We start from the raw sequence: 10,819 nt of genomic DNA, 5'->3' as shown, positions 1-10,819 counted from the left end.
TATTGTCGCCATCTATTTTGTAATTATTATCCATAAGTGTGTATTTATTTGCGATAAAACATGAAAGAAATAAGACAACAAATTATTTATAACAATATATTATGTATATACATATATAATTAATTGAGAAATATAGACTCTCTATACTTTATCTTATTTCAAAATTTATCCAAAATATGCATAGAATTATACGTGGATTATTAGATTATACTATTCTATTTAGATATATATCGTAGTATACAAGATTTTATTAGTCGGGAAAGGTATCTATATGTTTTCTATAGGTGTAGACATCTCGTTATATTAACTGTAGGGACCGCGATCGCGTCCGCAGATCCGAGCGCGGGTATGATATTGAAGGCGGCCTGAATGCGCCTGAATCCGGGATCACTCATTTATCTTGTTATTCGCGTGAGTCAATTTAGCATCGACACCGGAGAACCGGCGCCTGTCGCATGTAACACTGATTACACTAAAGCCGCTTTCACGGTGCTTACCATCTTCCGCTGTTATTGGTACGCGGTATACATGCGTATTTGCTTTTAGACACCGTCGGAACTTGATTGTACCGCTTTGTTATTGCAACAAATAGTTTACTGATACTTAGTCGTAAACGCTATTATAACTGATGTGCTAAAGCGGTATTAAACTACAATGGCAACGTTAAACGTATTGATATTTCAAGGATTGGCAAATGAAGATACCACAGGGACCACCCGGTCAGAAGGGAGACCCCGGCACTTGCACCTGCAACGCCACGGCCTTAATGTCTTCCTTTACGATGCCAAAGATGATACAAGGGCCGAAGGGTGAGCCAGGAGTACCCGGACAGGAAGGCAAGCAGGGTCTAATGGGCCTCACGGTAATGATTCTCATTCTCACGATCTTTAAGATTTAATGAAAGCACTAAAAGTGATATATATTTAAGCTACTTATGACTAATTTTAATATAACATCTTTATACATACATATATCTGAAGACATCTAACAATGTAACGAATATTGAAATTATAAAGAACAAATTTTTTGAATCGTTTTTGTTTAAATTACAGGACTTCTTAAATTCTCTTTTCTAGTTCATTTCCTTAACAGTTTTTGGAAAACTATATCACTTTCGGCGCTTTTGTTCGTCGGCTGGATACCGTTATGCACAACTGCATTATGCTTAATTAATGTCTCGATTTCAGGGTGCGGCAGGACCGCCAGGGGAAAGAGGACAGCAGGGTTCGTCCGGGGCTAAAGGTGACAAGGGTGATATTGGAATAGCGGGACCGGAAGGCCCTCAAGGTCAGAAGGGTGAACCAGGTCGGGATGGAATAGCCGGTGAAAAGGGTGCGCAAGGTCCGCCGGGGCCGCCCGGAAAAGGAGAATTTTCTGGCTATGACGTAAGTAGATTGCCACGCTTGAATATGATCTGTCATGCCGAGGCCGAAAGCCAAGTTAAAATATTTTCTCCGGCGCCTTCTCCGCGGCTTACATTCGCCATTTCTGCTTATCCCCGCGAGATTTTCTTTATATTCGCTACTTTCGCGATACGATAAGTTGTATAAAACTTTCATTGAGATTCGTATATACTTTTTATTATTGTTAACCACTAATGGTCGCGCATATTGTAACGGGAAAGGATACGACGATAACGGTTATCTATAAAAAAATCTTTATCTTTTATACTTTATTAAATAAGAAATTGGATTCTTTCAACAAAGTACCTACAAATGACGCAACATTATATAAAGCTTTTGTGTGTTAGCTATTTATATAAATGATACAACTACACATTTGGAATAATAACAGCGAATGACTATTGTCATCGTTATGGAATTAAAAATTTAATATATTCTATTATCGTCAACTGAAAGAGAAGCTAGAAGGAAAAGTGGAATGTTTGCCTAAATGGTTTCTGCTGGATATAACAGTGACATGAAAACGAAGACCGGACGAATGGAAGGGTAATGTTAACGCAAGAGATATGACATTGAGAAATTTGCTAGAGGAGAACATTTATTGTGTACGCGATTACCGCGAAGTAGAGGAAATTCAAGCGCGCTCGACCGTACGAAGTCGTCGCTATAATAAGTAGATAAGTATCTCCATTCAAGAAATTTTCATTATCCTCGTATGAATCTAGCTCAGTCGTATTATTCGCTATTTTCCCGAAATGGACACGCGGCAGCGAGAAACTCGGAGGGAAATGGAGGGCCATATCTTCTCTCGCGGAATCGTCGAGCTATTATCAAAAGTATGCTATTTAAACATCGCATTCGACGTCATCCACTGTATATCAACTCAGCAAAGTATCCCAGTTAACCATTTTTCTTCTTCATATTTGCGGATTATCATTGCGGATTATATGAAAACTGAAAACTACTTGAACGAATATTTAATATTTGTTAAAATAACAGGAAATGGGCTCATCTTTTTAAATAAACTTTTCTCAGACAAATTGTATAATAAGAATTGTTCGCGTTGCGAATAATTCTGTTATTTGAGTTATATTTGAAAGAAATGCGCAATTTTAGTTTTGAAGAACGATGAGTTTCAGTCAAGACGCACAACGTAGCACTTGTTACATCTCCTAGATTTTTATTATTCAATATAAAAGACCGAAATTAAATTAACGAAATTACATTATAGGATAAAGGATATTTATGACATTAATCGTATAAGAAATTTCGATGTTCCTATAGAGCTAGACGATCCAATTTATATCTTTATCTAGTTATTGAGTATTATTACTATTCCGCATGCTATCGCATTTCGAAGTGCATGAAAATGCACGCAAAGGTGTATCCCAAACCACCGTCGGGCACGTCGCAGTATACTGCTCCCCATGCAACCGCTTTTACGTGTACCGAAACGACAACTACAGCGATCCTGTCCCCACTCGACAAGAAATTCGTTGAATAGGAATGGAACGCGTATCGCCCCGCGGGGAATAAGAAACTGTGCACGTAATAACGGCCAAGCTGTAAGTCCGATCCTCAGCCTCCTCCCTTTTCTCGTTCGCGTTTCCCGTTGAATATCCTCTCTCTTTCTCGCTTTCTCTCCCTATTTCATTGCGGTTTGTCCCGACCCATTCTTAAAAAGTAAAAACGCGGCGAATCTCACTCGGTTTTTTTGCCAGCTACAAAAATGGTCCCGAATCGCACTGACAGGCCTGCGATATTAAAACGATGTACAGCGTAGAGCAATACATCTACATACATGCGATATTAACGGCAGTAAAAGTTTTAGCGTGAGTTTCGTATGAATGAATGTGATTTCGGGGATGCTGCACGGGATATAACACGAAAAATTCCTGACCTCTCTTCCCACATTTTTCCCGATAAACAAAACTCTTTTCTTCGCCCGACCTTGCAACGAAGTATAGTTGCAACATTTCCAACTTTCTCCGTAACGATAGCTATAACGTTTCAAAGAGTATAAAAGAATATTCCCCCGATAATGAAAAAGTAAAAAGACTGGTGCTAAAGAAGTAAAAGAAAACAACTTTATTGTTTTTATTATCTATCATATTTGCTATTATTATATTTGCTATAAGCATAATATCTAACAAAACGAAACAATAATATTGTCCATTGAATATAATTTCGTTATCTTATTTTTTTGTTCCTCGCGCTATCATGTAATATTCACAAGTTTTTTTTCAATTTTGCTTTTATTACTTTTCCAGTATTCTACATTTGAAATACCTTTATCATCTTTTCCGATGTTTTCCAACTTGCAATAACTTTGGGGCAAACATCGATTTTGGCAATGCTCGAGTAGCGCTGCATAGAACAAGCTAAATCTACTCAAGATTGATATTCCGCGCTGTCAAAGTCAGCGGTAGTGGTTCAATTCCTGAAACCGTTTCTGGCCACGGGAGAGAAAAGAAATCTCCGTGCTGTCGCGGGAACGTAACGATCCTGTCGCACCTCAAACCGTCAATTTACCCCCAGAGATGTGGTCGTTTTTCACCTTGTTCTCTTGTTACGCGGTTTTCGCGGTGGAAAGCGCAACGACGGCGACGTCGCGCAAAAATATAGTGGCGAGCGGTGTGGCAGAACGGAGGGCATCATCGCCGCGCTATCGAACCGAATCGCTCCGCTTTATCAACGACATAAACCCGTGACGCGGATGCACCCGCATATCGCTGGAAGATCGGCGGTGACGCAATATTTATCCCACCCTCATGCCCGGTTACGAAGATGTAAAAAAATAAAAGGACAAAAGAGAGAGAGAGAATGCAGTGCCGCGCGTTACGGTTTTCTGTTTTCATGCCGGTGGCACGCTTCCAAATGTTACACCGCCGGAAAAAAAAGCCGAGTTGACCTAGCCTGGTAATTGTTGAGACGTCGCAGAGCGGAGGAAAAATCTCGTTACTTTCGGAGCTGAGAGAGCGCGGAAAACATTGGGAACTTCCTGCTGTTGCAATCGTACTCCGGATAATAATCCATCGCAGGATTATTATATATTTGAATTTTATATTATGATAAATGAATTCGATAAATGTCATTAATGTATAATATTATATAATTCTTCGATTAAATTCTATCGCTTATTGTAAGCACTTAATCCGTTTGATATCGTATGACAATTTCAAATTTTATTAAACTTTATTAATCTAAAAAACACACGAAATGATAACATAATATAGACATGTCGATACGATAATCTCAAAGAACGATTTCATATTTGATTCTAATCTAAATAAATCCCAGAGATGGAGAGTATTTTTATTTTGAATATATGAAGTTATACGTGACAAAAATCCTAAATCTCATTTCGCTTATACAGGTTCTTTCTTATAAAGAATTGAGCAGAAAAATGGAAAAAATGATTACTTCGTGAATTAGATTATATACACGTCATATCTATCTACGCGCAATAAATTCTCGCATTGTGACAATGCGGCAATATCAATGATTCAAGCAACTATAAAAGAGACATATGTCTTTACGACCTAACGAATCGATAAGCTTGCAGTTTTGCTTAGGGACCGAGGAAAACTACGAGCTGCAACTGCAACATAACGATCTGTACAGTCGGATATACATGTCGTTGAATATAGGACGATCTGAAACAATAGAACTGTGCTGCTAGTAGTTAATTCCTATTTAGCGCCCGGACGAATGTACGTCATTGATAAAGATTCTCAAGAAGCAGATGGCGTTCAAATTGTTATAATATTCGCAATTGTTGATTTTAACAAAAAAACGTTGCTCGCATTTATTAATCTTTTTCCAAAAAGGATTTAATCTATCTCCCATGAAACATGCTTGTATCTCATTTAATAAAAACTGAACCGTATGAAAAAGATCTAAATTAAAACTTACCGATATCATGTATATTCTTTTACCTGTATTCTTTAATGATAGATTCTCTGCTTGAGGTGAAAACGACTTTTATTCAATAAAAACGTCAGACGTATGTAGTTTTTAAATACTTACAGATTATGGTAATGATATATTTTCAGGGAATTCGATCAAATACATCTTATTAAATTATTTCAAATCAGATAAGTGTTATTTGAGTCTTTCTTACTAGGCGTTGGAAGAGTATTAAATTATAGATTTTAACTCGTACATTTAATCATATAATATTTATGATATTTTTCAGTTTCGATTGATTCGATTTCGACTTTTACGTTATTGCGGATGGTAACACATTTAGAATCTCCTTAAAATTATTCCAATCTCTGCAATACGAAGCACTAAAGAACATCAGGATCGGTTAGGTCTACAAATAACTCAATCGTCACTGCTCGATCGCGGAAATACAGAATCCAAATGGAACGAGTTAGAGTACGAGTACGTATCTGAACAAGGCCTAAATACTGTACGGTAGAGACCAACCTTGTCGTCGAGACAATTCATGCAAAGACAGATACCCGCGCGCACACGCACACAGTAACGGTTATCTTACGTGACCCCGCCTCGCACCCGGTCCTTCCTCGGATGTGCGAGAGCCCGATTTCCCCGGGGAATACAGAAACCAATTTCTAGGCTGCCTACTGCATGTGCCGGCTAGGTGTATGCCAGGTAGGAAGGAAGGAAGGAAGGCTTGGAGAGATGCGCGGGTGTTGCGTCCCGGAATGTCGTTGAAGACGGGCCAATAATACTCAATTCAGATGTTCGCGCGTTTCGATGTGTGCATTTGTGTGCGGGCGCCGATCGGTTCGGCAGATGTTTCCCAGTGAGAGCGATCGCGCGGACTGGAATTTGAATGAACAGAACCGAGTGGAAGAGAAAATTCGGAAATTGTATTAAGGCCACACCACGATGTATTACCGCCAGAGAACTGCTTTAAAGTAGAAGCGGATTTATAGGTATGTGCTATGTACATGGTAGAGAGTAGAATTCAGTGCGCGCGAATAAAATGCCATTGAATTCTAACAGAAAAATATATACGAAATGAACTGCCTAATTTTACGACCCTAAGAGAGAGAGAGAGAGAGGTCTGGATGAATTTCACTACGAACAAGACCCGTTAAATATTAATTGTATAAATGTGCAAATAGCAAACACTAGGTGCATACACAATATCAATATGAAACATTAATGAATTGCGAAGCATGTCGTTAATTAAACCAAATAGTGTCGTTATTTGCTAACACGTTTCCAAACAACAAATCATTTATTACAAAATAATAAAATGGATACATAAATAATTCTCATAATTTTATAAAGAAGGAGAACGACATATATGTATGCGCCCATATATGTAGTTTGTGAATATAAAAAATGGGAAAGAAGCTGTATATATATCGTTGCTCTATCAATAGCCGAAGAAGTCTAAAAGTTTCAAACCGTTCGTGAGAAGCTCTGAATAGATATGACGAGCTATGAAACGAACGGTGGCACTGATATATAGATATACAGAAATCGCAGCGACATGATTTATAGCGAAATACCGTACTAATGCGAAAAAGAGAATAATCGCTTCAGAATGCAGGCGACAGGAAGAAAATATTAAAAAAAAAAGTTTGAAAGTATTTTCTGTACTAACATGTTTCGTTGGATTTAAAGAATCTACTGACAATGAGTATCATGAATTACCGAGTGATAATTAATCTTTCCTCGCACATAGAATCGTTTCAAACATGAGATATTTATAAATGATACAGCATATTAATTTCGATTAAATAAAACTTATAAATATAACATAGCTCAGTTACATATGCAATCTTTAAAACATTTAAGTATATAAAATACATGTATTACTTATGAATAATTATTTTTCTAACACCCACACATTATTTATATTTTCTAATAAATTAGAAGGTTTCAAAGAAATAAGAGAAAATCTCCTTTTTCATTATTTTGAACATGCCTTACCTCATCTTTGACAAAATTCAAATTACATATCGAGCGAAGGAAACTTGCGTATTCAAGAATGAAATTCGCACTTACGATTCTATCGCGCGATTTGATTTACGCTTTACGCTAAAGCTATTGCGAATCACGCGCCATCAACAATTGTTCGCACAACAATTGTTCACTGCTAATCAATGGCGATGCAAACGTATAGACGGTAGTGTCAGGCCGGCCCGCAAGGCTTTCAGTCTCGCAACGTTATTCCAACGATCTAACGGGGAAATTTCGATTATTATGCGCATGCAGCCCAGTTGGAAACCTCGAAATATTTACAGAGTGAGTACGAACCGGAGCATTCTGATTGCATCGTAAATACCTTCCCCGTATTTGAAATTCCTTTTCCAACTTATAAGATCCTAACAAATAGTTCACGTGTGTAACTTCATCAATTACACATAAAATAATCTCTTGTTTAAATACTTGTCTATCTAGCCGGAAGGTATCACAATGAGGCCAGGACTTCCAGGGCAAAAGGGTGAGCCAGGCATTTCAGGAAATCCCGGGCCTAAAGGCGAGTCTGGAATACCCGGATCCAAAGGTATCAAAGGCGAACCCGGGCACAAAGGTGTTAAGGGCGATCATGGGAAAGACGGTTCTAGAGGAATTCAGGGTTTCAAGGGTGAACCTGGCGCGCCCGGTGCACCTGGGTTGCCTGGGGCACCCGGTGAAAACGGACGACCGGCGGAGAAGGGAGCTAAGGGTGACACGGGACCTGAAGGAAAACTGGGACCTCCAGGACCACCCGGTTCACCGGGTGTGAGCGGATCCGGTGGCATAAATGTGGGAGATTTAGGTGAGCAGATATAAAGGTTTTTCTTTATACACAGCAATATCGAATTTAATCCAATATTCATTCTATAATTCATTTATTTCATTATTGCTTTTTTTCCCGCAACGTTACCTTTTATATAACAAGTATATAGTTATCCGAAATTTTTTCATTAAGTGTTCTATTAGTCTTAACTACGAAATTACGACAAAGTCAGTCTGACATTGATAAAATATTAAATAAAATTAACTAAATGATATTATAATTGCTTTATAAAAGCATTGGCAATTCTATTATTTATTACTTATGTTTATATTATTTTATTATTATTTCTCAATGAATGAAACGATAAGACTTAAAAAAAATATCATAAAAAGCCAAGACACAATTTCTCTCGATTTTCTTTGCTATTTTATACAATATCAGATGTGATTCTCCAGCTGAAACTAAGGATTATTAAAGATGTTTTCTCACGATGAAGAAATTCAATATCTATTGCGTCAAGACGAAGGGCAACAAAATGTAACGTTTCAAATATTTAATCAAGGATTTGGCACGAAAGGGGACAAGGGCAATAGTGGAGCGCCCGGGTACCAGGGTGATAAGGGCACGAAAGGCGAAAAGGGCGATAAGGGTGGCGGCGGACCAGCTGGTATTCCCGGAATAAACGGTATTCAAGGACCTCAAGGAGATAAAGGCGAACCGGGTAAAGACGGAGTATCAGGATTACCCGGCATACCTGGCGCTAAAGGTGAGAGAGGTGAGAGAGGTCCTCCTGGAGCCACTACCGTCGCCAATTCCGGAGACTATATCACCATCAAAGGTGAGAAAGGCGCCGAAGGAAAACGGGGCAGGAGGGGACGACCCGGTCCGCCGGGTCCTGTGGGTCCTCCCGGAAAACCAGGAACTATGGGAGAAATCGGTCTACCAGGATGGATGGTACGTACTTTGATTCATTATCTCACTTTACGTTATAATAAAACTAATCTACTAATCAAATAGTAACTAACTAAATTAATAGCTACTAATGAAGTAATAATAATGTGAAATAATGTTAAATGACAGATAATAATGAAATAATATTAAAACAATAATAATAATATAGCAATATTGTCGATAGTATTTAATATATTATTCCAATTATTAATACTACGTTAACATTCAATATTACTGACAACAGCATATATCATAAATATTCTATAATAGCGTTATCTTGAGATATCTCATTTCTAAAGAAATGCTATTTTTATCTTTTTCATCACGCCAACCGAAGAACTCGATGAAGGTGAGCTTTTAATCAAACCGCCGCATGAAACAATATGAATTCTGCAGAAGCACTAAATGCAACATTATTTTTTTTAATTCTTAGGTCGTCGCGTCGTAGATAATTATTACGAGCGTTTTTCTTGTATCTTTTTATAAGATTTTAAGGCAGATATAGTCGCCCGCGCCGCAGTTAAGAGAGAAAAACATTTATTAAACGTTTAAACGCAGATCAAAATTATATCATTACACGTCGGCTCTGTGTCACAACAACCAAATCCCTTGCGTTAATTAAAACGCAAACGAGCGATTCATCTGTCACTGTCTTCCGCAGGGTCGTCCTGGGACTCCTGGAATTCCGGGAAATAGCGGACCAATGGGACCCAAGGGAGAAAAGGGGGAACCTGGCGCACCGAGTCCTTACGGTGTTTCTGTCGGTGTAAGTATAACTTCCAGTTTCTTGTCGTGGTGTCGCCCGTGTAAACTTCTCTCGTGCACGAACTCTCGTGAACTTCACATACCTATAAATCCAAGCGCCTACCAAACGGCGAAAAGCGAAAATCGAAAAATTAAACCGAGCCTTCCCTTCGCAACAGAATTTCACGCGAGTGAGTACCTAACTTAACTTGTCGGTCGATCGTCCGCGAACAGTGAGAACGAGAACAAGAAATGTTGCCCTTTGTTTCTAAGGGAAAAGAGAAAGATGGGGGGAGGAAAAGGTGCGGAAATAAAAATAATGGTTTTCACCTCGCACGGTTTCGGTCTGGCAGATTAAAGTGGCGGGGCATATATATCCTTGTGAATAGGACGATGCGGAAGTCTTTGAACAACGGGCGGCGCAACGCGAGTGATGGAAATTAATGCAAAGAGTGCGCCTGGCGTGCTCCCTTTTTTTTCGCGTCTTCGTCTCGTTGGATTTATTCGTTTGCGCCGAACAGAAATTTTCTCCGCCGCGGTGCACAGAGTTTCGCGAGCTGTCACGGCCGACAACTGACAAATAACGCATGCTGATACGCGCGATATCGCCCCGCTTTGCTGCGAGCTGCGAGCTTGTATGCGTGGTGCAGCGTATTCACGTACGCCAGAGTCGCCAGACGTACCCAAATAACAATCCTTTTAAATATTACAACATCTTGTTACGGAGTAAAGCACTAACAATTAAAATGAGAAAATAAAGTATGACAAAAACCTAATATACGGACTGTCCGGACTGAACAATTTTAGAAAGTATATTTTTTTATTTTTTTATTGAAACTAATCTTCCCTTGATTAAAATTATAAGAAATGCTTTATTATAAAAATAACAGCTTTTTAAGGCTCGGATTAGGGTTTAAAGCCTGTAAATAAAAAACGGGATTTTATTTTCCAATTTAATTTTAACTTTACCTTGATTAGCTTTATTTCTACTATTTCCTATAAAATTTATTCG

At 38.6% G+C, this 10,819-nt stretch overlaps 1 protein-coding gene across 5 annotated transcripts in view; it reads left to right on the top strand.

The window, feature by feature from the left end:
• LOC112463747 (collagen alpha-1(XVIII) chain-like) overlaps positions 1-10,551 on the top strand; it is a 208,973-nt gene extending 198,422 nt beyond the window's left edge. For 2 of the 5 annotated variants that reach the window (XM_025030287.1, XM_025030283.1), the window contains 7 exons: positions 686-862; positions 1,188-1,385; positions 7,605-7,634; positions 7,791-8,151; positions 8,675-9,066; positions 9,401-9,412; positions 9,725-10,551. In XM_025030287.1, coding sequence (XP_024886055.1) covers positions 686-862; positions 1,188-1,385; positions 7,605-7,634; positions 7,791-8,151; positions 8,675-9,066; positions 9,401-9,412; positions 9,725-10,015 — 1,461 coding nt within the window. In that variant the 3' untranslated portion in view covers positions 10,016-10,551. The remainder of the gene's footprint in view (positions 1-685; positions 863-1,187; positions 1,386-7,604; positions 7,635-7,790; positions 8,152-8,674; positions 9,067-9,400; positions 9,413-9,724) is intronic. The other 3 variants (XM_025030285.1, XM_025030284.1, XM_025030286.1) reach the window with 3 other exon arrangements.
• Positions 10,552-10,819: the final 268 nt, after the last annotated feature.

The sequence above is a fragment of the Temnothorax curvispinosus genome, unplaced genomic scaffold, assembly GCF_003070985.1.
Source record: "Temnothorax curvispinosus isolate PA1 unplaced genomic scaffold, ASM307098v1 QBEX01013620.1, whole genome shotgun sequence".
Classification (NCBI taxonomy): domain Eukaryota; kingdom Metazoa; phylum Arthropoda; class Insecta; order Hymenoptera; family Formicidae; genus Temnothorax; species Temnothorax curvispinosus.
Note: the sequence above shows the minus strand (reverse complement) of the source record. Positions and strands in the feature narration are given on the sequence as shown.